Source organism: Lontra canadensis, unplaced genomic scaffold (genome assembly GCF_010015895.1).
Source record: "Lontra canadensis isolate GAN:19392208 unplaced genomic scaffold, GSC_riverotter_1.0 scaffold55, whole genome shotgun sequence".
In the NCBI taxonomy this organism is placed as follows: Eukaryota; Metazoa; Chordata; class Mammalia; order Carnivora; family Mustelidae; genus Lontra; species Lontra canadensis.
This window is the reverse complement of record NW_022631049.1, coordinates 6,516,012-6,543,858: the sequence shown is the minus strand read 5'-3', so window position 1 is coordinate 6,543,858 and position 27,847 is coordinate 6,516,012. Positions and strand designations below refer to the sequence as shown.

General features: G+C 44.1%; 1 protein-coding gene across 1 annotated transcript in view; it reads left to right on the top strand.

Moving 5' to 3' along the window:
- PRKCH (protein kinase C eta) overlaps nucleotides 1-27,847 on the top strand; it is a 225,851-nt gene that overhangs the window by 171,657 nt on the left and 26,347 nt on the right. The window contains exons 11-12 of the mRNA XM_032875251.1: nucleotides 24,527-24,665; nucleotides 25,246-25,434. Coding sequence (XP_032731142.1) covers nucleotides 24,527-24,665; nucleotides 25,246-25,434 — 328 coding nt within the window. The remainder of the gene's footprint in view (nucleotides 1-24,526; nucleotides 24,666-25,245; nucleotides 25,435-27,847) is intronic.

The window sequence follows — 27,847 nt, the reverse complement described above, 5'->3', positions numbered from 1 at the left end:
AGTGAACCCATTGAAGAGGTGAGCAGATTCGGTAAGGAAATGACTGAACCCAATCATGACATACCCCTTCTGTGGAATTCTGTGCAACTGTGAAAAGAAAGAATGAGTTAGATCTCCAATTATGGATGGCGAGAGGTGGGGGTAGCAGGGAATTGTCCCTGACAGATAAATAAGTGAAAAAGAAAGAAGTTAAAGAGTAGTACGTATGCTCATTTCAGTCCCATTTTTTCTGTACTAAAGAAGTAGCAGAAGTCATCTGAACATAGATATATGTGTGGGGAAAGTTGCGGAAGAACGGAAACAAAGCTGTTTGGGATGGGGTAGACAGTTTTTTGTTTTGTTTTGTTTTTAAGATTTCGTTTATTTATTTGACAGAGAGAGACACGGCGAGAGAGGGAATGCAAGCAGGGGGAGTGGTGGGAGAGGGAGATGCAGACTTCCCGTAGAGCAGTGAGCCCCATGTGGGGGTTGATCCCAGGACCCTGGGGTCATGACCTGACCAGAAGGCAGACGCTTAACAACTGAGCCACCCAAGTGCCCCAGTTATTAATTTTTTTATGTCTTCATATTGTATCACTGCTTGTGGTGCAATTGTGTTACTTTTGTGATTTTTGAGAACAATTTTTTTTTTTAAAGAAATAAGAGGGGAAAAAAAGGAGATAGACCAAAGATGAGGAGAAATCTCTTAATGGGGCCTGAGAGGGAATTGTCAGAGGGAAGGGCTGTTGTCCAGGATGTCCAGGAGAGCGCAGAGTGAAAAGCCAAAGGACGCACACTTTTTCTCTCAGTTGTCATGGCTCTGTTAGGACTCACATCCGGAACTTCGCTTTGATTTTTCTTTTTCACTTGGTATTCCTCAGTTTCTGGTGCAGGACATAGCATTATTTCTTATTTCTTCATTTCGCTTTTATTTCTAGCAAGTGAGCCAACACATATCTGGGGGAATGCACTGGGAGGGAAAAGTGATATGACGATGGGTGTAAACAAGGTATTGTTTAATCTGAGAAAATGGAGAGGAATGTCAGTGTCATTTAATTAGACGACATAATGCATACATGTGATGAAAAAGGAGAAATGTATAGCTCTTCTAAACAGATTACAGGGGACGCTAAATCCAGCCTCCCAGTTTCTTTTTCTCAAGGCAAGCAGTTAGCCATTTCTTATATGTCCTTTCACAAATGCCTTGTGCGTAAACCTGCTCCGTGTTTGACTGTTTCCTGTGGAAAGACAAATGGTGCTATGGGATATGCTGGAAGAACAGAGGTTTTTCCTAAGTCTTTAGAAAGACCAGCTCTAAAGTATAAAAAAGGTAGCAGCTGAGCCTCCTTTTCTTTTCAGGGAAGGGTGTGTGGGTGAGGGTTCAAACCTGCAAAGAATTCTGCTCTTGTTAGAGAAACTGTGCTGGTTTGTTCAGATCATGTAACAGGCGTATAAAAGTTTATTGCAGTTACATAGCCACAAAGAGAAATTTATTTCCAGCCCTACACGTAGAGCAGTTGCATCAGCTGTTATTTATAACTGGATTAAGGAGCAGCAGCACATAACTTCCACCCTGGCTGGCTGGTGCCTGCCTTCCCGCACAAGGGGCTTGCTGGTCTACCAGGAGCTTCTCAGCCTTTCTCTGCCAGGTCGTGGAGCGAGCACTGCCCCAGGGGAGGGGGAGAAATCCTGCATATGCTCCGGTCTCTGAGAACACAGGGAACATGTAGAGGCATCCAAATCATGCAAATTAAGCAAGAAGCGAGTATTAAATCTTCCTTTAATCCAGCCGTAAGAAGCCTTGCCCCTCCCAAGTTCACCTCGTGAGGATTTTAACACTCCTTTGACAAAGAAATAGGAGGATGAGCAATAGAGGACAGCACGTGACAGTGAGTCAGGACATTCCCCCTTTGGAAGAACAGGTCTTGTCATTGCCAGCCCTTCCCGGGGTACCTGTGGCTCTTGCATTAATTCGTGGAGGGCGGGAAGGAAGCCTATTTTGCTTTTGTGTTAGTTTGTTTTAACTCCCACACTAGAGGGTAGAATTGGGAAAAATGAGCCGTGGCCGTGGCCGTGAAATTAACTTACAGCTGGGGAAACCAATTTTGACACAGTGAAATCTGCAGGCTGCTGGCCGGCCACTTGACTGCGCCACAGAGGAAAGGGATACGATTTGGGCCCAAAGAACAGTGGAGTTTTGTTTCCTCATCTGTGAACAGACAGGTTCAAACCCGTCAAAGGTGGTAACTGAGTTTCCTTATGACTGACTTCTATGTGGGGTAGTGATTCCCCACCCCCCCGCCGAAGAATCTGGTTGAGTAATTCAGAAAGTTAAAAAATAACAACAACAAAAAAAGAAATAAATGAGAGAAGTTAGCCAAGGCCTGCCACGGATGCCAGGAAGGTATACACAGACTGGAAGAGTCTGTGAGGTCTTTGTTTGTTTCTCCCCATGCAAATACTCGGCCCCGCTGGACGGAGCTTGAGTGCAGTATCTGTTCCGCTGCCATTGAAGAAACAGAACTCTGTTCTCCACAGCTTATTCCTTGGGGTTTCAGAATGTAAAATATGAAGTGTGTATAATCACAGTTCCCAGCATTTCTTGGCATTTCAGCTTTGGCAGCAAGAATGGGAAAAACTGAAGCTTTTATGGCCAGGAAGGCTGAGGGTAATCTTTGTGCTGTGGCACCACCAGAGGAAGTAAATATGTTAAGAAGCACTTTCCCTCAGAATCCGTCTGAGGGGCTGGCTGTACTTTGTCCTCTTCCCTGCAGCTATTGGGTATTTTCACATTCTGTGTTCATCCAAAAAGAGGGAGAGGCATGAGATAGTTCCATGGTATCTCCCTTGACCTGTAACCTAGAAAGGGTGGCCTGTGTCACACTGTATTTAAAGAGTTCAGCTCTAGAACTGACAATTTACCAGAGAAACTCAAGATACTATACTTTCTGAGAATTCTTAAGATTAAAAACTCAGCAAGGAGTTCACCATGAGAAGAATTCAATGAAGAACAAGCGCTTTCAACAAAAGCCGAATTTCAGGAAATTGCTTCAACTTTGATTCACTGACCTGGGAAAAGACATCGTCAGCCCCGATGTCTTAGTTTGCCCAGAGAAGTTCCAGTTGGGTCTTGTGACCTCCTCACCCACACCCCCTTTCATCTGCAGAGTCCCATTTTGGACGGTACACTGCACAGTCACCCTACAAAGAGTTGTCCACATGCTATGGCTTTTTTTTTTTCCCCTCTGTGACATGGTAGAACCAAAGGAAAAAGGATATTTTTACAAACTGAGAGGGGCCCCCTTCTGTAGGAGGGGAGTTCTCCCAGCATTTTCCATTCAGAGACTATCTGCTCCTAGTCTATGAGTTGGAAATGTAGCAACTAACTATTTTACAATCCCTTTTTTAGTGTACGTCACTGTCTCGGTATCAAAGACACATGGGGGCACACTGCCTTTCCTGGAGTCCCATGGTTTACTTCCTTTACATGACGCTTTAATATATTTCCATGCAATATAAATTTATGGTCATATCCTTATGGGCCTCCACTCATTGGTTTATCCACGTGTCCAGTCAGCCATTCATTTATTCAGGCAACACATATTCACTGAGACCTACTCTGTGCCTTAGGATGTCACAGTGAGGAGGATAGGGCCAGGACTCAGCCCACCAGAAGCAGGTGTCCAGTGCAAACATATAAAGATGTAAAAGTAACCACCATTTGTGAAAATTATGTGGAAGGAGATAAGTAAGTTTTTCATTTTCAGTTTTACTCCATAGAGCTAAAGAAAAGGGGAAATGAAAGAGACAGATACCTCTCCCCACGTGTTTCATTATTGAACAGCTCATGTATTTTATCTGGAGTTCAGACCGAAAGAGCTTCAGAATAGGGTCAGATGAGGACATTCCAGTCAGAGTTTTAGCCAAATAGAATGCAGACGTCTACACAACTAAAGTTCAGTTTAAAAAACAAAAACAAGGGGCCCAAGGCCAGACCATCAGGAACTGTCCACACCCCATTTGGCCCTGGCTGCTAATTAACTTCCTCCAAAGGCCCCAGGTGTTCTTTTGCTCCAAATCAATACCCATGAGGCCTGGTTCAGTCTTCCATTTCAGTAGCTCCCCTTGTGGGTCCCTCAGAGAAAATGAGGGCAGTGTTAGAATTTTACAACCACAAGTGAGCTTTTCCACCTCACTTTGGAAACATTGAGCCATCCCTCCAAAGTTTGGAAGACCGAAAGACTGCTCAAGAAAATCTGCTGGAAAATTTGAGAGCTAAGAGAAATGTCAGGAATATCATCTTTCATCATGGAATTTCTCCACACTGCTGTGGTCTCCCGTGAATCAGCAGGAGGAACTTTGCCACACTGCAGCGTCAGGCCTCAAATCAGCGGGGCTGTGTCAGGGTCCTGCCCCGGGGCGGGGGCGGGGGGGAATATCTGGAGGGTAAGTTGCCAGCCCAGGAATGCAGGCTCCTTTGAGTGTGTGACACTAACCCTCCTAAACCAAGTTCAAACCACCTGGGTTCTTGGGTGGGCTGTCTCTGAGAAGCTCATCTTCCTTTGTTCTTTTTCCAACATTTGCCTCCTGCCACTCTCCCCAAAAGTTTCTCTTCAGTGCCAAGAGTGGGTCTCCTAGAGAACCAGACGCCATCCTTCCCCGAGACTTCCACGAAGGATGGGATAGGCCGTCAATCACCCCACCACCACCTCTTCTTCTCTACCACACAGTGACTTCCTGAGCAGACATTGAAAGTAATAGTTTGGTCCTAATAGAGTAAGGGATCCTGTAGTCAGTGGCCTTCCATGAAGCCTCCTTTTTTTCTTTTTTTCCCCTAAATATTTTATTTATTTATTTGGCAGAGAGACACATCAGGAGAGGGAACACAAGCAGGGGGATTGGGAGAGGGAGAAGCAGGCTTCCCGCTGAGCAGGGAGCCTGATGTGGAGCTCTATCCCAGGACCCTGGGATCGTGACCCCAGCCAAAGGCAGATGCTTAATGACTGAGCCACCCAAGTGCCCCTCCATGAAGCCTCTTATAAGGCATTGGTGCCTTCAAATAGAATTATGTAGACTCTATTTTCTTTGAAGGTGAATCTATATGCATAAACTTTCTTGTTCCTGCTGGTCCCCAACATTTAACACAGCAACTGACCCGAGGAATGTGTACTAACCACTATGTTTCCTGGATTCCAAGAAACTACAGATTGCAAAATACTGATAATTTTTGATTCGATGAAAATGAGAGTACTGGCAGTTGGTAAGTTTTTTATTTTTGTTTTGTTTTGTTTTGGTCATTAGTTTTAAGGAACTTACCTGTTTCAGAGGCATTAGAGGGAAGGGAGCAAGAATGGATCTTAAACCCAAGGCAATACAGAGATTGCAGTTTTCTTCTCTACATAGCAAAAGAGGACTGTTTTCCTCTGTAGGCAGAGTGATAGAGATTAGCTTGTTTAAAGATATTATTAAGGCCATCCTAGTGTCAGGGAAAGGGAGACAGAAGCCCAGATGGTTAGAAAAAATGTATGATCAGCCGGATTTTCAAGTTCTTCCTTTTTTATGTGCTTGTCAGGCTTCTTCAGGAGAGTATAGAAAGAACAGTGGTATGTGAGACACCCACATTTTCCTCTGTGTCAGAAAGGCAAAGTTTGCCTACCCCTCTGCAAACTCTTGGTAAATGCCTGCTTTTGGTAATCTCTTTGCCAGAAGCTGGGGAATCTGGTCTCAGATAAGAGTGGGTGTGCATATCTCTCAGTATTATATAGGGAAAAGATAAAAAATGCAGCTAAGGTGGTGGAGTTTATCTTGGAAATGAGGCCCTGTATTAGCAATGGTCTTTCTCTGCTGATTTATTCTCACTAAATGTTCCTTGAAGACTGGAGCCTGAGGGGGTTATTGCTCTCTGCCCAAACTTACACTCACATTTTTTTGTTGTTTCTCTCAAGACAGAGAGTTGTAAGCATCTTGTCACTTCATTCCCGTCCAGGTTCTCACCTGCTCAAGGTGAGCACTGGTCTGAGGAATGTTCAGAATCTGGTAAGGCATTCTGAGCCGGGGTGGTGGGTCTGGGCCAGTCCAGGGTCCAGAGAACCGGGCAGAGGCAGAAGGGGACTCCGGAACAGACCTCTACATCCTGCCAACCCTACGCCTGGGGCCGAGCCTCAGTCCTCTGCCAGAGCTCATGCTTTCTAGGAATTGCATTTGAAGCCGGTTGTGAGTTATAGCATATAAGATTGTGAATTATAGCATAAATATGTGTTTGTTTTACAGAGAATTTTTTTAAATTTTATTTATTTGAGAGAGAGAGGAAGAGAGCGTGAGTGGGGTGAGGGACAGAGGGAGAGGGAGAAGCAGACTCTCCACTGAGCAAGGAGCCCAACGTGGGGCTCAATCCCACAACCCTGAGATCATGACCTGAGCTGAAGACAGATGCTTAACTGACTGAACCACCCAGGCATCCTGTGTGTTTGTTTTAAATGGAATTTTCGGTTTGGAAGGTGCCCTTCACCTCCACCTGATGTGCTGTTGTGCCCTCATTTGTCCTTGTTCGGCTGGTGCTTTCAAACAAACATATAGGTTCAGAGTAGACCATCATTAAGTGGTCCCTGGACTTTGACCACGAGGACTTCACCATTGAGTTGCTCATTGAATGTGTCCTACACAAATGCTTTGTAGTGGGTTTGGTTCTGATGACCAAAAGATAAGTAAAACAGTATCCTTGCCCTCAAGACTTTATTCTACCGGGGGCTCCAAATGCTATATAAATCGACAGTTTATGACATAGTACCATAAATGCTCAAAGGAAAATGTAATGCAATGAGAGTGCAGAAAAGGAAGTTATTAACTCTAATGGAGAGGGTCAGCAGAGGCTTTAGAGAAGACATGGGATTTGAGTCCTAGGTTTTCATTAACAGCTGACTGTGGAAATACAAGTCAGAGAGATGGAGCCATAGGAATGAAGGTCTGGAGACAGACGAGCATCCTGTGCTAAGGACTCACGAGGACTCAGTGTGACCAGAAGAGCAGAGCAGGGGGAGGTGGCAGTAGGTTGGGGCGAGAACACAGAAGGCTTGGAAGGCCAGGCTACGAAGTGTGGGCTCTCTTTGCTTGTGTGTAGAAGCCATCAGAGGTTTTTGAGAAAGAGACTCACAGGAAATAAATGGCGTGTGTTAAACAGGGTACAGAGGGCAAGCCTGGAAGCCAAGAGTTCAGGTAGGAGGCTTTGGAGTAAGTCAGCCAAGAAAGAGGCGTGGTGGGGCCCGTGGCTGGCTCAGTTGCAAGAATGGGAGACTCTTGATCTCAGGATCATGAGTTTGGGGCCCATGGTGGGCATAGAGATGACTAAAAATAAATAAACTTAAAAAAAAAAAATAGGCATGACTTGAAGCAAGCCAAGACAGTGGGAGGAGGAGGGAGAGGAGGGAGGGAGTGATACAGTAGAGAAAGAGTGAGAAGATGCCAAGGAATCAGGTTTGGGGTCCAAGGAGTAGACATTAAGGATGATTTCCAGATTCCCAGCTAAGAACTCTAAAACTTTTAACTGAGTGGAAAGAGCAGTTGGGTAAAATCCAGGCTTCATCCTTTGTTGTTTGAAAGCTTGACATCCCTAGGAGCTATGCCCCCAAATCAGTTCTTTCTAATTTATCATGCAGGTGCAGATCTCTGGAGAGGGGTGTCATGGTAGAGATGGAAATTGGGGAGCCATCTGTCTCGGGTAATATTTGAATCCATGGGATTCAGTTGCACACAGCAACTGAACAGCTGGGCACATTGTGCACTAAACAGCCCTCAGAGAGCGACCCCCTCAGGGTCCTTGAAGATTTGTATCATAACACTGAATTTTCTAGGAGCTGCTGGTAACATGTCTTGAGAAAGGGGAGCCTTTTTCTAATTTGAGCAAAGGCACCATTTGGTCTGGCAGTCGTTCTGGAAAGAAAACTAAGCAAGGGCCAAGCACAGAACCTTAGGGAACAGCCTACCTTTTAAGGGAGAGCAGAGGAAGAGCCCACAAAGGAGACACTTAGGAGGGGTTAGAGACTTAAGCAGGACCGTATTTAGTTGCCTTGGGATTTACCTGAAAACATAGCCACCGCTGTGCAGTAAACTCTATCTGACTTTGGTTTCGCGACTCTGGTAGAGCCCCTACTAACACTGTCAGTTTTCCCTTTTCATACAGCCACCAGGTTTTTTTCCTTGACTCAGCAGGTGGGATAGTTAACAGACTCCCATTTGTTAGGACAGAGAATGGTCGCGCCTGGGGCTCTGTCCCTGAGAGCCAGAGCGGCGCAGGTGAGCAACACCCAGGACAAACAGCAGCCTCCAGAATGCCCTCTCCATAGCCCTCTCTGGGGCCTCCTGGGAGAGTGGGCCATGTTTACTGTCCTTAGGAAAGGGTTCTACCTCAGGTCACTCACCCCTGTTACATCTGGCTCCAGCCAGCCAGGAGCTGCTGGGGCAACTCCCAGCCCAGAACAGGCGGAACCTCCCAGATGGCCCTGAGTCCCACCCTCTGAGGGCCTGGCAGGGTAGAGGAAGCTTTTTGCCACCTGAGCCACACAAGAAAGAAAAAGCAATTCCAAACAATGGCTTGGAGGCTGTCTCAACTTCCTTGTGGCATAAACCATGAAGCTGACAGCCTTCCCCATGTGTGTCAACAGGATGGTATAAATACTTCTTACAGAAGAGAAAGCGTGCCTTGGCCCATGATTCTCCGCCTACGCAGCCCTGTCCTTGCTGCCTTCTGGCACTTCTGACCTCATTTCTTTCAGTGGAAAGTTAGAGGAGGAGGGATGGCACTACCTTTCTGGGCAGGAATGTGTCAGTAACCCAGATCAAAAACTCCAAGTTCACATCTCTGTCAATGGGATTCAGGCTCTATAGGCAGAGAAAACACTGGAGTGGTCATAAAACTCAGAAGGAAACTGGGACCTATCTGAGTGGGTAGAACTCAGTTGCTTGTGTATCACCTAGATCAGTGTGTGAAAATGCTCTGTTTCCAAGATAATTCACTTTTTTCAGATCTTAAATTTTGATAATTTTCTTTATCAGCTGATTCTCTGCTTAATTGGAATTCTCTCAATTGGAATGAGGATTAGAGTCCCTTTTCCAGTGGGAAAAAGATCACTTGTCCTGTCTCTGTGGCTTGCTTGGTTTTTATTGTTGTTGTTGTTGTTGTTCTGTTTTTTGTTTTTGTTTTTGTTTTTTAACCATAAGTGAGCCTAGGTTCCCTGGCTCTGTGCATCTAAGGCCTTCAGGAAGCTCTCGGGAGGCTTTCACACACTACATCCTATAAATGGGCAGGTGATCATTTTACCCCCTTTTTTAAAAGGGTTCTGCAACAGAGAGGAGAGAAAAGACATTTTCTGTGGCATCGGGGGGAAATCTAGGAGTGGAACCCAAGAAGCTGAGGTTCAGGAAATGTGTTCCCAGACTGCCTTCTCTGAAAAACACAGGCACCCGGCTGGTTTCCAGTGAAATTTTTGGTTTATCAACTTTCAAAAAGAAATGAGTTCCATACGATGGAAATCATTTTCTTTGGTTTAGGCTTAAATGGAGCTTTTAAGTAGTTTCTATGTAATATTCCATCCTTTCTGGTTTTGGAGTTTTCCACTGAGCTGAAAAAAAAAAAAAAATCAAATGAGCTTTTCAGCTTGATGAAGGACTTCGGGAATCCCATTATTCCTTCTTTTCCTAGACTGACCTTTTAATTTTATGCAAGATGTACCAGGGTGATTTGTCTTGTCTGGTTATAATACCGCTCTGTTGTAAGGATGCTTAATCACCAGGCACACACGTTAGTCACCAGTTGCTGTACCCACAAGCCCAGTTTCCTTCTGTTAACTGGAGTACCAGCCTGAGCGCTGGAGAAGAAACAGTGCTCCTGGACAGGTGGCATCAAACATTCACAGCAGATACAGAAAGCAGCTTCTGTCCCTTCCACGTTTCCTCCGCTCCCTTTCTGTACAGGACACCAGCGAGGCACAGGAGGGAGATACACAGGCCGGAAGGATTTTACGCACAAGGAGTATTTGGGTAAAGGGAATGCAACCCCAGTTTAGGGTAAGAAACTTTGGGCTTGTTCAGTTCAGTCCACACTTAATTGCCCGCTCAGCCCTGGGCCAGGCACCTTGTTCCGAGGTTAGCAGAAATAAGCATGGGGAGGTCCAGCAGGGAAGCCAACAATTACAGTCAGTGCCGTCGATGCTGTAATTAGAAGCATGCACCACATACCCCTGGAGCATGGAGGGGATACACCAAGCTTGTCCCAGGAAGGGATGTGGAACCCTCCCAAGACGGCAAGGCTTCAGCGAGAATGAAGTCATCTGCCCGGGAGAGAGGAAGGAAGAAAGGTGCAAGGCCAGGGGTGGTGGTAAACCAGTGGGTTCTTTTCCCTTTTTGCTCCCTTTAGGACTGGTATTTTTATAAAATGTAGTAAAAGTAAATCACTAGAAAAATAAAATTTTAAAAAGACATAAAGTAGATTCAACAGACATAAAAGTACTGTCCAATAGTTATAAAAGTTTCCAAGCACTTAGTCTTTTTTTTAATAGTTATTTTCCCAAAATATTTATTTTATTTACTTATTTATTTATTTTAGTTTCCAGAATTTTTTTTTATTTCTTTTCAGCATAACAGTATTCATTGTTTTTGCACCACACCCAGTGCTCCACGCAATACATGCCCTCCATAATACCCACCACCTGGCTCCCCCAACCTCCCATGCTTCAGACCCCTCAGATTGTGTTTCAGAGTCCATAGTCTCTCATGGTTCACCTCCCCTTCCAATTACCCCCAACTCCTCTCTCCTCTCTAACTCCCCTTGTCCTCCATGCTAAGCACTTAGTCTTAATTTTTCTTCTTACTTCATTGCTACTTACTTCATTTATTCATCATTCATTCATTCATTCATTTATTCATTCTTTTTCTACTTCACTGCAGGCCAGTAGTGGTTTATAGGTGAGTGCTAATCCAAGGGCACAGCAGGGTGTACCTGAGGGGAAAGAGGTCTGCAAGAGAGCAGGGGGATCTGAGCAGAGGGAGAGTCCTGGGGGAGGAAATAGGGCTGCAGGGGCGGGCAGACACCCCACCGTGGAGAGCTGTGGGTGCTAAACTTAGTCAGGGCCTCTTAAAGGTACAAGCATTCAAGAACTGAATTTCAGAAAAACAGCTGGCCCAGCACAAAGAAGCGGGGAGAGTAGAGGTGGTGAAACCAGTTAGGAGAGACCATGATCCAGGTGGGACACAATGGAGCTACATGGAGGCCGGGGCAGTGCGGTGGGGAGAGGGTGTCTGGTTCTGAAAACAATCAGGAGGAGTGGTTGTCAGTGCTCCGTGACGGGCTGGAGAAGTAGGGGAGAGATGTCATCCAGTACCATCCCGTCATTTACAGATGAATAAACTGAGGCCCAGCCAGGTGACAGAGCTGAGTCTAGAAGTTCTGCTTTTGGCTCAGGACAAGTTTTCTTGCCCCTTGACTAACTGACCAGACAGAGTACCAGGTAATACCAGCATCCCAGTGTGTCTACTCTGTGTCCCCATGCTACCTCTGAAGGGAGGGAAGGGTACGTGTCCTTCAGAAGGTTCCAGGTAGGGGCACCTGCCTTCATGACCAAAGCTGCCCCAAGGTTCACTGTGTCCTGTAGTGGCTGGTTAAAGCCGTGTAAATCCTGTTTAGGCAGTTGGCAGAATTTTTAATATCCTTCTTTTATAGGAACAAAGGTTACTCTCACCTATATGCCAGATGTGAACAGGGAGTCACCAAGCAGGACCAGTTTTCCTTTCTGGTATCTCCTGGTATCTCGCTTACTAGTCTGGGAGGATTAATGTCTGGAGTAGGATGGATTTGAGAGTGTGTTCGGAGCCACAGAGTTTCCTGGGGTGCTGACCTGGTCATCCTAAGTCGTCCCCGAGACAGGACTCCAGCTTCATGTTGGCTTCTGAAGTCCCGGATGGGTGCCAGGGGCCCAGCACAAACCAGAATCCACCCAGTTTCTTGGTAGCCCTCCACATCCTCTTTAATCCAGCCTCACTGGGGTCTCAGAACCGAACCAATACCAGTAGGCAGAGAGGCGGCTTTCCATTCAGAGGAACAGTCATTCATGAGGGACCTACTGTGTGCAAGGCACTGTTTTAAGCATAGAAAGGAATTCAAAATATAAGGATAGAAAAATGAAGACAGTGAGGCACCTGTCCTCATGGAGGTCACATTTTAGTTGGGAAAAGAAGAATCATAAAATTATAGTAACCTGAGGCAGGATTTTGGAATTTGAGCACTCTGCCTGCCCGCTCCTTTGAGTCCCCATAACCTTTGTTGGCTTCCTGTGGCAAAGGAAGCCAAACACCAGTGCAATGGCCTTAACAGAGATTCTTTTTTTTTTTTTTTTTAAGATTTTATTTATTTATTTGACAGAGATCACAAGTACGCAGAGAGGCAGGCACAGAGAGAGGGGGAGGCAGGCTCCCTGCTGAGCAGAGAACCCGATGCAGTGCTTGATCCCAGGACTCTGGGATCGTGACCCGAACTGAAGGCAGAGGCTTTAACCCACTGAGCCACCGAGGCCCCCCTTAACAGAGATTCTTAATCGTGAACATAATACCTGGAACTGATTGCTCCTTTGTGAAAACACATGCTAAAAAAATATTACTAGGTTTGGACCTGTCGAACAGATACCTTCATCCCTCACACCAATGTTTGTAACAGTGAAAAATGGAATAACTTCTCCCAAAAGTGGCCTCGCAGGATCTGGGTCTTATCACATCACTGAATGTACGAGGCCAGCGTCCACTATTGGGTTCATGTCCTAAATAATTAGACAGGGAATGGGCAGAAAGCAAGGACTGGCTGCCCCGGTTGAGTTTTATTTGACTGAGTTATGAGGAACCAATACCATGTCACTTGTTGGGAATTCTGTGTTTTATTTCTGGAGAATCACAGTTCCTCTGTCAGTTTATTCTGCTTAGAAGAATGGGTCATTTGTGCGTTTGACAGACTGGATGGAACTGAATGAACCTTAACTTGGACCAACCTTTTCTCATGGCACTGAGCCATAGCTGCTGAGAATTTACAGAGATCTTCATTCCTATATCTATTTTATTTTTTATTTGAGTATAATCAATATACAGTATTTTATTAATTTCAGTGTGCGATTCGATAATTCAGCAATTTTTTTCCATTTCTCCATGTTTATCAAGATAAGTGTACTCCTAATCCCCTTTGATCAACTTCACCCATCCCTTCCCACCCGCCACCTCTCACGCAGCCACTAGTTCACTCTCTGTAATTAAGAGTCTGGTTTTTGTTTGTTTGTCTCTTTTTCCCTTTGTTTGTTTTCTTGCAATTCCTCAAAAATCGACATATCATCCAGTCATTTCACTACTGGGTATTTACCCGAAGAAAAGGAAAACACGAAAACACTAATTCAAAAAGAAACGTGCACCCTATGTCTGACGCAGCATTATTTACGATTTCCAAGATGTGGAAGCAACCCAAGTGACCATCAGTAGGTGAATGCTTCATTCCCCTATCTTGATTCTTCTGTATTTGGTCTCAGCAAAGATGGGTGAAGTAGACAAAGATACAGTAGCTGGCGGAGTTTAACCAGTTCTTGAGACATTTTGCTCACCGCTAGTGCCAGGCCCCAGCAATGGATGAACATCCTACTTTGGCTCCTTGCTCTGTTACCCTCAGAGCAGTTTATAAGCCAGATTTGTCACTTTATCATATAGTAGACCTATCTGCCCCAAACTCAAAGACTGCCAGTGTTATTCAGTATTTTCAGAGTTTGTGTATACTCTCCATCTGTTTTGATTCTTATAAAAATCTTAAGGAATATGGGCCATGACTGTGTTACCTTTTTTGCCGATGGGGAAATAATAGTTAAGGTTTCTCTAGTACTTAATGCATTCAGGCACTGATCTAAATAATTCACATTAAATAACTCCATTCTCATGATACAGGAACCATTACCTGCCTTTCTTGAGGAGGAAACAAGTATGGAATGGTTAATTAACTTGCCCAAGATCACACAGGGCCAGGATTCCAACCCAAGCAGCCCAGTTCCAGAATCTATACCCTTAACCCCACACGATACTGCCTTTTGGAATCAGAGGTTGGTTGAACAACCTCTCCAAGGTCATGTGGGGATTCGGGAAGGAAGCAGAATGAGGGAGGCAGATGGGAGCTATATTGTTTCATAAGAGCCCCGTTGAGAATTTGCCCTTGGTCTCTGTCTAGCCATGTGTGTGAGGACTCCATCCTTGGCTACTAGTCTGAATTTGCTGTGTCCCCAGAATTGGTCACTCTGGATTTGTTATTAGATAAGATCATCAGCATGGAGTCCAGGAAGTATAAAATATACCCCACTATTATTGGTATATGAAACCTTATGCTTGCAAAAGATCTTTAAATGCCTCTGTAATATACATATGGACATAAAATGTTGCCACACAGGTCACTTATGGAGTGAAATCCAGGGTTAGTGACTAGAGTCTAGCACCTTGTGACCTTAATGTTTGTTGTTTTTTTAAAGATATTATTTATTTATTTGACAGACAGATCTCAAGTAGGTGGAGAGGCAGGCAGAGAGAGAGAGAGAGAGAGGAGGAAGCAGGCTCCCCACTGATCAGAGAGCCCGATGCGGGGCTTGATCCAAGGACCCTGAGATCATGACCTGAGCCGAAGGCAGAGGTTTAACCCACTGAGCCATCCAGGTGCCCTGTGACCTTAATGTTTTAACAAAGCATCTGAGGTGCTGAAAAATTGACCAAACTGAAGTAACCATTATTTATTGGGTCAAGGTTAGTCCACCATTTAGGCAACAGGAATGTTAGTCTCTCAAAAGGTCTCTTCATCAGTAACTTTTGCTGAGAAATTTGGTGATAACTTTCGAAGCTAATTAAGACAGGCTAAAAAATAATTTTCTCCCTAATTCGTGAATTGTTTACTTTTAAGATCTTAGGAAGTTATAATGGCTTTTACTTACGCATCTCAGAGATTACTTTTATTAAGACTAAGTGCTAGGGATAGAAGGGGTAGGTGCTCAGGAAGTAGCAGTGAGTTCTTCCATGGAGTTTCTTAGAGGTGAATTTGGTGTCTTCTGCACGCTTTGCTGTGTTATGCCCGGCATTAGGACGAGATCAGTAAATCCCTGTAAAGGGACTCAGATGTGTGTTGCTGTCATATGTCCAGCCTGTGATCAGTACTCTCGAAATGACCCCAGAAATATTCCAGGCCTACCCTTGGAGACTGTGATCACATTGGAGAAAACAAGGCTTAATGCAAAACACAATTAGAGAACACAGCAATACCAACTATAACCCAGAACTAAAAATGTGAGGTTCTGAAAAGGAAAAGGTAATAAATAACAACAACAACAAAAATAATAAATAAAATATGAGGTTCTTATTTGATTCCAAGGACCTAGGAGTGGTCCTGAAACCATAGGTATCCTCTTGGGTTTTACAGACTACGGTTTAAATAGCTCAGGTTTACTCTCTGATGGAGAGGGCAGGTAATCAGATGAGACCGGCTGATGTGGGTTAAGTTCTGGTTCAAGTCAGAAGTCAGTCTCCCCTCCCCTTTGATACTGTGCAAGGCATTACTAAGGTTGGCAAATGTTAGTGTTTGGCTGGTTGCCAAAAACAGACTATCTCTTCCTGAATTTGGTGCTATACACTGCTCTCCTTCCTGTTGTAAAGGGCTCCTTATCACCCCACCTCCCCCTCAAAGCCCCCCTCCAGCAGTGTCCCCGTCCCCTCTCAAGACACTGCTATTTCTTCTCGACAGAACCCCTTCAGGAGACCAACCTCGCTGCTGACAGTCTAGTACCCCTGAGTCAGAAGAGCCCTGGGTTTCCTTGGAGGGCACCAGCCACAGCTCAACAGGCTAAAAAGTCTCACTGGCCCTTCACTTGTTAGTCTGTGTATTTGCATCGATGCCTCAATTTGTCTGGCTAATCTTTCTGAGGAGGACAGCCATGACATTTTATCCCCTTAATAACAGTAATAATGGGGACAACAATGGCTAACATTTATTTACCTAGTGCTGTGTGCCCTCTAAGGTTCACCAGAGTTTCATTTTGTGGGCCCGTCTGTTGGGATTGGTGCCGTGTGTGCTCCATAAACCTAGAAGGTTCCATCCGCCCCTGCCCATCCCCACGCCACAGCTGTCCCAGTCATCATTAAAATGGGTTAAGATTCCTCCCCACTGGAAATCATTCCTTCCTTTATCTTCCTGAACACGCCCTCCAAGCAGACAGCATGGAACTCTGCCACACCTATCCTGTCCCTAGCTTGCAGCCTCTCAGAATCCTGTGACTCTCTGATCCATTTCTCTGTTGGATTTGTATGGCTGGGAAGCAAAGCTGCCCTGGCAAGTGGTTTTCCATGGGTCAGCTGCACCCAGCTCTCTGCACTGGGGAAGCCTGAGGAGTTCAGCGGAATTCAGCGTGTTGACCACCTTATCTTTACTTATAAGGATAGAAAAGAAAGAACTCTTGGCGAAGTGTATCCTTTGCTCTGGCATCCTTTCTGTGTTGTCAGAGAGAGGCCCAATGGTCAAGAGACCCCTCACCACCAAGGATCGGTCATCTCCTTGGTGTCTTTGTCCGAAGCTCTCCATCCTACCTGCCTGCTTTCCCTCGATGAAGGCATCTGCACGCGGAACGCAGCTGTGGATCATGTAGGAAGCCTTTTGGCAGGGAGAGTTGGTCAGAGAGGTTTTCTTGGCAAGTATAAAAGAAAAGTACTGTAGGGAGCTACTAAATAAATTTGTGCCACTTCAGCTAGGGAATTTCATCCCTCCTGGGCGTAGAGGTGTGGAGCTTGGAGTGAAAAACTTTTTAGAGAGAAGGCTCAACTGTCAGCTTGACGGCTCACTTATTTGGTGGTCCCTAAGGAGACATATGATTGGCACACTGTGGACGTTCATCACACTCATGGCCTCCTACATTTGTCCAGAGAGGCAAGGAGTGTTTTCCTTGTACATTTTTTTCCTCCAACCGTAGGACAAGGCAAGGGGAAATCTCTTGGTCCCTTTGCTCAAGTTAAATTGGTCCTGTGTGTACACAGCGGTGACAGTGGAAACATGCTGACTACGTATTGAGGGCATCCACTGCCAGACCTGGATGGAAACCGACACCTGGCCTGCGGGGGATTGGTTTGTGAGTCCCTGGCCCTGTTTTAAAGGGAGTGTAATAGCTGGACTTGTACAGGGTCATTTTTATGATCATTTCCCAACTGAAATAGCGGTTGGGAGAACTATGAAAGGATGGGGGAGCCTCAGAGGAGAGGTGGTGATACTTTAAGAGTTCGAAAATGTCTTGTGAACTTTATTCATTAGAAAATGAGTCATTTTGGGGCGCCTGGGTGGCTCAGTGGGTTAAAGCCTCTGCTTTGGGCTCAGGTCATGATCCCAGGGTCCTGGGATCGAGCCCCGCTTCGGGCTTTCTCAGCAAGGAGCCTGCTTCCTCTCACTCTCTGCCTGCTTCTCTGCCTACTTGTGATCTCTGTCTGTCAAATAAATAAATAAAATCTTAAAAAAAAAATGAGTCATTTTACATGTTTCACATATTTGTTCCTAATTTGTTCCAATGGATCAGCCCCATAGAACCAGATAAAATGGCACTTTGTGAAGATAAATGGCAAGGGGACTTAATTTAATAATTAGGAATGTTGCCTTTTTTTTTTTTTTTTAAGCAGGGGCCTCATTTTCATGCTTAAGTTGGTTAAGAATACAGGAACACATCATGGGGCAGTTGAAACATCAGTGTCATCCACAATTATGTATTTGATAGACACTTGAGCTATTCACTTCGGGAGTGAATAATGAGCTTGTGGTAACAGGTTTGGAATTCTGAGCCCACAAATGTTCAGGTTCTGTAACCAACTAAGTTGATTTTTTTTTTTTCAACATCCCCTTGTAGCCTGCATTGCAAAAAGAAATCCTTTCCATCTCTACCAGTGGATTATTGCCCCTACACATCTTCCTTGGGAATTATGGCCATAAATGGTACAGAAACCAAAGAAAATAATTAAAACCAAGACATGTAAACATATATTTTAATGACTTCTTCCAGCTTATCAAAATAATACGTAATTCCCATAAGAAATTTAGAAAACACAGAGCAAAGAAAAGCTATTTATAAACCTATCACCCAGAAATAGACTTTTAACCTTCCTTCTTACTATTCCATCTTTCTTCTTCTTTCTTGTCTCCTGTTTTGCTTTCTTCCCTCTACCTTTCTAACAACCATAATTAAGAGAATATTGAAAAATTATTTGTATCCTGCTTTTCCACTTAGAATTGTATCAGCCTGTAAATAAGTCATGAAGTCCAGCAGCCATAAAGGAAAAATGAAAAGATTTGACTGTATAAAAATATGAAAGTTACCATAAATAAAACTTAAAAACAAATTATGCAATAATATTTGCAATATATATAACAAATCACTACTATCCATGATATGAGCTTCTAAAAAATAATCAGAAAGATAACTCAAATTTCTAAAATGGGTAAAACATATGAACAGGCAACAGACAGAAGAAATACAAATGGTCATCAAACATTTTTTTAAAAAGCTATATCTCATTAATAATCAAGAAATGAAGTTAAAACAATGAGATCATTTTCCCTAGCAAATTGGCAAGGACTTAAGGATGATGTTTGATTTGAATAAGGAAGCCAAATGGATGTTCTTGTACACTATTGGTGGGAGCATAAATTGATGCAAACTTTCTCAGCAATTGCTCAACATCTGTTTAAATTACATTTATATCCTTTGATACAGCATTCTACTTCTAAAAACCTATCCATAGTAAACCTTCCTACAAATATGCAAATAATGTTCGTTACTTTCTGGTTTGATGTTGTAAAAAATTAAAAGCCATCTAAATGTTCATGGAGAGGGGACTAGTTAAATTATGATACACTTTTCAAATGGAATCTTAGATAACCATTACAGAAAAATGTGACAGATCTACAGGATATAGAAATATGTCCAAAATATTTATTAGGTAAGAAAAGCAAGTTACTTCATAATACATTTTAGTAGAGTATTAAGAAGAAAAGATTTGAAGACTGTGAGACTGTCATTGTTTTCCCTGTGATTTTTTTTTTCAGGAATGACTGAATTTTATGTAATGAAAATATTACTCCTATAATCACAAAAGAAATAATTTTCAAAAGATAAAATTTCTGTCATTAAAAATGTCTTTACATTTTTAGTCTTTTATAAAGGACTTTTTTTTTTTAAGCAGCTTCCATAAAATTTTGTCATGTTATACCATATTTGTTTAGCCATTCCCCTAGTAATACATAATTTGGCTTATTTCCAAGTTTTTGCTATTACAAAAGATGTGGCAATGAACCCTTTTGTAAACTAGAATACTGAAGTTTATACTTACAAAGGCATCACATCACATAGCTGGGGTCAAACCTAGGAAGAATCCATTAGATGATTTTGAATGTAAAGGGTTAATGTTCTCTAACCCTTTAAGCCTTGGCAAGACAAGGGATGGCCCACTTGGAGGCAGAAGAGTTGGGTCTTTGGGAAGCTTACTTTCCCAGGCACTCAACAGTATACCTTCTGGCTCTAATTTATCACCGGTATTTTTGGACCCAGTGTAAAAAAGACCAGAGATCTTATCCCTAGGATACCCTTCTCATTCCATTCCCTCTCCCCAGGTGAACTTATCCACACTCTGCTAATGACTCTCAAATTTGTATCTCCAGCCCAGCTTTTCCTCTGACTTCTAGCCATGTATATTCAGCTGCCTTTAAATGTCTCTACTTGGATGTCTAAAAAATAGCTCAATATGTCCAAAACAAATTCTGTGAGCCAGAACATGCCCAGAACATGCTCACGCCTTCTTCCCTTTTACTGTCTCTATCCTTCCATTACTACCTCCCTTTACTTTTACCCCCTAATCATTCTGGGACCATCTAGTTCTCTCTACCTTACTGCCCTACCCTGCTCCAGGACACCATCATTGTTTTTCTGAACACTTCAGTGGCTTTCCAGCTAGTTTCCTCAAGTTCTCTCAACCCCCCCCTAACCTGTCGTCCACGTCGTAGCTGGAGGTTCATTGTAAAATCACAAGTTAATGCTATCCATCTCCTGTGTAAAACCTTCTTGATGGTTTCTCTTTCTTCCTAGGCCAAAAACTGGAATTTTGACTGGCCCCTGCCTTATCAGGTTCCTGCTATCTCCTGTCTCATTCCAGACTCTGAGCCCCTAGCATATTATTTGGCTCAGAGATGGTCCTCTAAGATTTATGGGGTGGGTAAATGGCTGAATATATCTTGGGTTGAAAAATACATGAATGGCATTCTATCTAATTGATGATAAAATCAGATATTAGACTTTTGCTATTTCAGTGATGTTTCACCATTTTTTTAAAGAGTGCATATAGTAGCTCAAGAGAGGGAGAGAATCTTAAGCAGGCTTCACACCCAGAGCAGAGCCAGCCAGAGCTGCTTGAAGCCCGTGGGGGGCCATCTCACAACACTGAGAGCATGACCTGACCTGAAGTTAAGAGTTGGATGCTTAACTGACTGAGCCACCCAGGCGCCCCTCAACATTCTTTTACCAATTTAACACAATCAGTCTTGCCTTGAAATTGCAAGTTTATACAAACCCAGACATTCAAAATACAAGCTAGCCCTAAATGGTTTTGTTGTAAAATTGTGATTATAATACTAAATTCATTCTTTTCATCTACTTCTTCACCCTTACCCACCCACCGGCCTCTCCTCCTCAGAAGAGAGCAGTGAATTATCTTTTGAATATTTGACCACTAGAGACACATTTGGTGTGCACCTTACTACTCCCATACATTCAAAGTTTGGGTAAAATCCATTGAATTCCCTCTCCGTGCACAAATTAAAAACCAAAGCAAAAAAAATTTTTTTTGGTAAAATTTTGATCATGCATTTTATAACGATGTGCACAAAAATGTCCCTTTGTCATAATTCAGTCTTGGGATACTTACTGATTATCGGGTAGTTCTTATTCCAATTAGCCAGTATATAAGAGAGTGTATTTGCCTGCTCTAGGGGGTGATGACCCCATGCTTTGGAGGGAGATGAGCAGAACTGAGTTTGAATCCTGGATTTACCCTTGGGTAACTAAATGATGTTGCTGTAGATCCTAGCTCAGAGGGTTGCTATGAGGATAAAATAATATGGTTAAAGCACTTACCACCTGGTAAGCATTCAGTGTATGGTAGCTACTATTATACTGTTGTTCTTACCCACAGAATCTTTCTTCAGGTTCCCTGGACACATGCACACACCTACCCAAACAAGCACACAAAAAGCAATATACTTGTAATAGTATATTGACTGTATGTTTTATAATAAGCAATATCAAAGTTCTATTTTATTGAAGAATTATTGTCTCTTAGATTCAGGTATTAAAGTATTTATAGATGGGATGATTTTATGTCTTCAGTTTGCTTCAAAACTTGAAGAAAGATGGATGAGATCAGGAGTGAAGGTATACACAAAATTGGGCCTGCAACTCACCATGGAAGTTGTTCTATTTTCTGCACGTTTGTGTAGATTTGAAATTTTCCATGATAAATTTTCAAATTCACTAAAAATAGTTACTGAGTAGTCTCTTAGAGTCATTCTCATTCAAGGAGCCAGCTCTCAACTCACCTTCCTTTATTTCTTTTGGAAGAGTCACTGATTCCAGTGATCTAAGCAGAAAGACTCATGTCATTCTGTTTTATGACTCTCGGAATAGTTCACGGTAGAAACACAATAAATAGAATTTCTGAATTTCCTTTGTCCTCAACTACTTGGGATGCTTCTGTGAAACCACTGTGGGCATTTTAACCCTGATTACCGGGCAACAACAATGTGTAAAATAACTCTTTCTACCCTTCTCTGCTTGTATGACAGAAGTTAGAGCTATGAAATACTGGTGTTCAATCCGCTAATGAATGATGAGCCCATAATTGTGTATTTGGCATTTTGGGATCTGAGCCTCTGCCCTGTATGAACTTGTGATCTTCATTGTGTAGCCTTGTTAAGTTTGGCTGTTGAGTTACATGTTGGCATTGGAGGTGGAGGAACTACTCCAAAGCCCAAAACTGACCTCTCCCTATTTCAAAGTCATAGTCATGGGTGGTTTTTGCTTTTTTTTTTTAAAGTAAAAATGATTACCCTTAGAAAGGAAGCTGACTGTGGCCATGAATGGATCTTTAACCTTTGGATCTATTTGACTAACCCGGTCACTATTTTACTCTTTTATCTGGCTGCAAGCAAAGTATTATGATTGGGTCCATAATTGCCTTTCCAAAAGTAGTTTCCCTTCTCCAGCTTCACCAAAGTGAAGAATTTGAGCTTATATTTCAGGATTCTTCTTTTCCCTCTGGAATCTATCTCTAAGGGGGTAAATTACATCCCTTTGTCTAAGTTTAATTACTTTGGAACAAGGATCCCAGTGGGGTTTATGAAGCTTCCTTTCTTCCCCTAAAAATAAGACAGGCTCTGCGTTGGCTAGGACAGCTCACTGTTGTCTGTATGAAATGCTTCTGTTTATCTCTTTGGTCAGCACCTTCTGCAGGCCCAAGCTAGAGCGAAGGGGGAGGAAGGCTTTAGCTCCAGCAAGGGGAAAGACAGGTACATAGACAGAGCCTTCTGGAATACAGTGCCGGCTGGGTGCACCGTCATAGAGGCATGAACTGGGTACTCCATGGACAACGTTGACTATCCCAGGATATCAGGACAGAATTTAAAGAGAAGGTGTGAGACACTTGGACAAAGGGCAGAACTCGTAGCCTGGGATTATAATATGCTCTTAATTGAGGCCCCTTGGGAGCCCGGTGTGGAAGTTTTGTCTGTCAGCACCTGGTATGAAACCAGCAACGGCATTTCCCTTGGGCCTCACACAGTTCTGAAGAATGCCAAAAATGAGTCTGAAATGGCAGGACTGAAGTGTATAACCTCCCTCCATGGCCTCGGGCTTCCTGTAATGGGGATGCGTCGCGCCCCCTGCATGCTCTGGTCTGTCTTCCAGGCTGTGAGGCCGGGTTCCCGGACTTCTCTGTGCAGAGGGCACGGTGCTGGGTGGCTTACAGCACTGATCGCAGGCACTCGTCTCTCCCAGAACAATTCCTGCTACCCATGACAGCAACTGAGTAATATCCAATTAAACCTCGAACTTGGGGTGTTTAGTCACAGACTCCCTTGAGCAATCACAGGTCAGTTCTTGAAACCGTTGTAGGTTTCTGTTAGCACTTGTTTTCTGTTACCAAAGAAAATCCTTTACGAGCCCTCAGCAGGCTAACAGCTTCAGGAGAATTCAGAGACCCAATAACCTTGTTGGGCAACGTGGGAGAGCAGGCTCTGGGCGCAGGTCCACACGGGCCTGGCTGGCTGGGCTAGAACATGGTGCTGACAGAGGCCACCCGCGGGCTCACTCCGATCCCCCACAGTCTTGCTCCTGGGGCGGCAGACTGTAATCTCTAACCTTGACCACCTCTGATGTGCGCTGTCTGTCCCCGAGGATCCAGACAAGCAGACACTAATAGGGCCTAGGGTCTGTGACCACTCCTGAAAGAATAGCTGAGAAAGACCACGCTCCTGGCAGTGGCCTCCCTCCCATGTACAGGCTCCCAGTCATCCCACCCGCTGCCCTGCGTCTCGCAAGTCCTCCCTCCCATGGGTTACATACATCTAGCTTCTGCTGTGGGGACTGTGGAAAGGAAACTTTCCACGGATCACAGCCCACTGAAAACATTTGCTTGTTGGAAAGTGGGATTTTGTATGGAGGTGGGGAACGAGGCCGGGTTTGGTTTAAGATGGAAAAAGCTTGCTTTTCTGCAGTGGGCGCGCAGAGACCCAGCACACCTCTGCTTACACTGCTTACTCCTGGGGAGACTGCTACCAGGGGCGCCCAAGCAGAGAGGAGGACTGCTCTGCGTCCCCACTGCCGTGTGCCTGGAAAACTCCTCTGCTTTTATCTCACTTATCGGGGATTCCTAGAAAACAGGACTCTGTTTTCATTCCTGGGTGTCTCTGGTGACCGCTCTCTGTAAGACCTGTGTGATCAGGCTGTATCAACTCGTCAGCTCCCAGGGCACAGCTTGGAAACTGGTCCCGCCAGCTTGGTCATCCCCTCCCTTCTCGGAGCTGAAATGTGATCCCGGGCTGGACAGACACCAGTCTTTCCTTCAGGTCAAGCAGGCCAGCAGAACTTGATTCCCAGAGCAGGGGTAGGAACACAGAGCCACGGGTGCCCCACCACAGCTCCAGAAGGACGGTCCTTTAGCGACCATGAAGAACTCCCCCCCCCCCACCATCACGCCTCTTGGTTGTTAGACGTGGTGACCTATTCACATGGGACCATCGTCTAGGAACCATGAGGGAAATTTTGAGAGTTGACCCAAAACTTTTTCCAAGATAACCCAGAGAAGTTTGTTTCCTTTGAGGTGGATGCCGGAAGCTTGCTTGGTGTGGTCTCCTCACTCACCCTGCAAGCCAGCCCATTGGGGTGTGGGGCCTGGCCATCTTACATATGCTGCTCACTCTTTCTTTCAGAGATCTGAAACTGGACAACGTGCTGTTGGACCATGAGGGCCACTGTAAGCTGGCGGACTTCGGAATGTGCAAAGAGGGCATCTGTAATGGAGTCACCACGGCGACCTTCTGTGGCACGCCCGACTATATTGCTCCAGAGGTGAGCGCAGCTTGGGGAATCCCGAGCATCAATGCCATGGGTTGCCTCTGTACTGAGCTCTGTGGGTGCGCCGAAAGCGGACACCTGATGCCTCACGGGGTGAAGGGTGCCTGAAAATGTCCTTGGTTCCTACAAATAACGATTTGAGTTCAACATTTTGTGTAAACCTTGCAGGGGCTTTTAGGCCTTTGCCCTGAATGAGGACAGAGTGTGCTCTACTCTCAGAGCTTTATTTTTCTTGTTGTCCCTGCTCAGTGCTTTGATCCCAGCCCCACTTAGTGAAGTAAAGACAAGTCCCTCAGTCTTCGCCATGCGAGTGAGCGAGCCCAATGTCCTTGTCCCTCTACAGGGAAACTGTGCCCAAACACTCTCTGCTTTGGATCTGTACCTGCCTTTACCTTGGCTGAAACAGGCCACAGATGTTTGATGACCTGGGTGGAAAGTCCTCTGAGTTGAACCACAGAGAAGAGAGACCATTCTCTAGAGATGAAATGGAGCCTATTTCCCAATCCATTGTTTTCCCTAGTCATTCAGGACACATGCGTTCATCACATGTTCTCCCATTGCCCCCTCTGCCCAGATCCTCCAGGAAATGCTCTATGGACCCGCAGTAGATTGGTGGGCGATGGGCGTGTTGCTCTACGAGATGCTCTGTGGTCACGCACCCTTCGAGGCGGAGAACGAAGATGACCTCTTTGAGGCCATCCTGAATGATGAAGTGGTCTACCCTACATGGCTCCATGAAGATGCCACAGGGATCCTGAAATCTGTAAGTGTGCCTGACCCAGCCAGTTCCAGCCTACGGCAAACCAGCTGGCTGTGCGTGCTTCTTTGGGTCCTTCCAGCACCTCGCACTGGTGAGCAACCAGTGCTAACTGCAGGATGTGTTTTAATCTGCAGAAGAAAAGAACCAGAGTGTCTTCTTCTGTGGTGCAATAGTTCTTTCTGGGCCAGCTGCGAGCCGCTGATAACGTTGTTTGCTGAATATCTAGTGTTTTTAGCTTGTGGCTGAAGCGTAGGTGAAGTGGTGCACCCCCTTTACACGGTCAGGACACGCCAGGGGGTTTGGTCAGGTGAATTCCATTCCTGCATTCTCTGTCAGATAGTTTCTAGGGGATAAGAATTATTTTACTCAAGTTATATCCTTTTCAGTGATTTGAGACCAAAAACTAAATTTGGGAAATATTGGCTATCTTGTTGGAGATTTATCTCTCTTTAGAAATCTTCAGTCATAATCAGTGCCATTTCAAGAACATTTTGTATGCAGGTCACCATGTACTGGGGCTAAAGGCATGATTGTCCCTGAGAGTTCTCCCTAACACTACAAGTGAGATAATCATGGAAATCCTTCTCGGGCAGATATTGCCAAAGTGAATTGTAATTGGTAACTTGATTCTCAAGGCTACGTGCCAGAACTCTCCTGATATTGAGGAAACACTAATCTCTTATAGAAACAAAAGTGAAGTCACTTTGGATTCTACCAAATGTCTTCTACCTAGCCTGTTTTCGTAAGAACAAGTGATTTGTATCATTGGTAGAAGTTTTCGACTCAGGAAACAAAGACTGTGTGGCTTTTATAATTTCATCAATAAAAGACAAAGGAGGGCTTGTCTCTGTGGATTCGTGCCCTGAAACGTCTGAACTTCTAGAAGGGAACTGTACTCACCTAGGTTGGCCCCAGCCAACTCTGATGACCTAAGCTACTTTAACACAACCTAATCATGCTACAGGATCAGGCTTATGCTGCATTATTACTTCTCCAGTACCGTGGTCCATAATCTGGCTCTTCAGGTGTGCTAACCCCCTGTGGCTGACAACCACCACCGTCATTACTGTTTCTTTGTTTTTCATTGTTTTTCATGGCATACGTATTCAATTCAATTACTGTAGCTCATGTAGCATTTTTAATTTTTGCGAGAAAGACCTCAGAGTTTATAATTCAAATGAAAATACTAGTTCAAACTATAAAGAAATGTCCATCGTTGGTTTGGTATATAAATGTCATTATGCTAAGTATCATGAAGGGTAGGAAATAAGTCAGTCTATGCCTCAAGACATGTTAATGTTCTCTATGTAGGGTTAACAGTGCAGGTCGTTTCTCTGATAAATATCTCCTACCTTTTGTCAGAATACGGTGGAAATCTTGAGGTCACCTTATCATTTGAGTTAGCCATCACTCACATGTCCTTCTCTTAATTTTTTTATTCAAAATTTTAGAAGTCCTGAACTTTATTCTAGTATTTCAGAATCCTCTTGAGAGAGTTTTTCCCAACTAAATCTGGGACCTAGATCTTACTCTCCCTCACCCAGTCCCTATAAAACCTAGAATTAGTACTCAGCAAGATTAAGAACCACATGGAACTATTAAGATGGTTTCTTCTTAACCAGATAAGTCCAATTACTTTATACTATATCTTTGATATATATATATATATATTTATTTAATTTTTCTTTTGTAACTAGAATATTTGTTATCCAGTAATATCCTCCCTCCACAATCTTTGCTCTAAGAGAAAACAGAGCTTCTGGTGCCCAAAGAGAGTCTAATCTTCATTGGAGACAGAGTTCCCTCTCCTTGCAGATTTGCTCCGGGGAACCTGTGAACCTCTTCACTTCCTTTTATTTTTCTTTCAGACACCGGTTGCTCAACTGGGTAGAGACTGCACCTGAGATAGTGATATGTCATTGACCTTGCAGTGATTTTCCTAAGTGGCATTCTGTGTTCTTGGTGGGGTGTCTCCCTGTAGGAAGAAGCGTGGGCTTCACTTGGTGACAGGCTTACCTCCCAGCTCTATTCTATTTTGGCTCAGTGACCTGGGTGAGCTACCACACCTCTCTGAATCTCAGTGTCTTTGCTTACAAAATCAAGGTAATAAAATCCACGTCATAAGATTATTATCCAGAACACTATAAGGATCCTGTTTCTTCTTCCTTCAAGGAGTGTCCCTTAAAAGTGATTTTCTGAAAAACACTTGAAAAGGTATCAGATAAAATTACTAAAAAGCATTCACCCAGAGGATTTCTGGGACAGTTTTGTACATTTCAGCCTCTATACCTAAAAATAAAAAGCCTAAGTGCCATAGCAGAGGAAATTCAGCTATTCTTTGCAGAGGGCTGAGACATTTAAATGGAAGTGTGATCAAGGAAAAAGAAAGAAAACAGTTAAGAACACTCAGGACTTG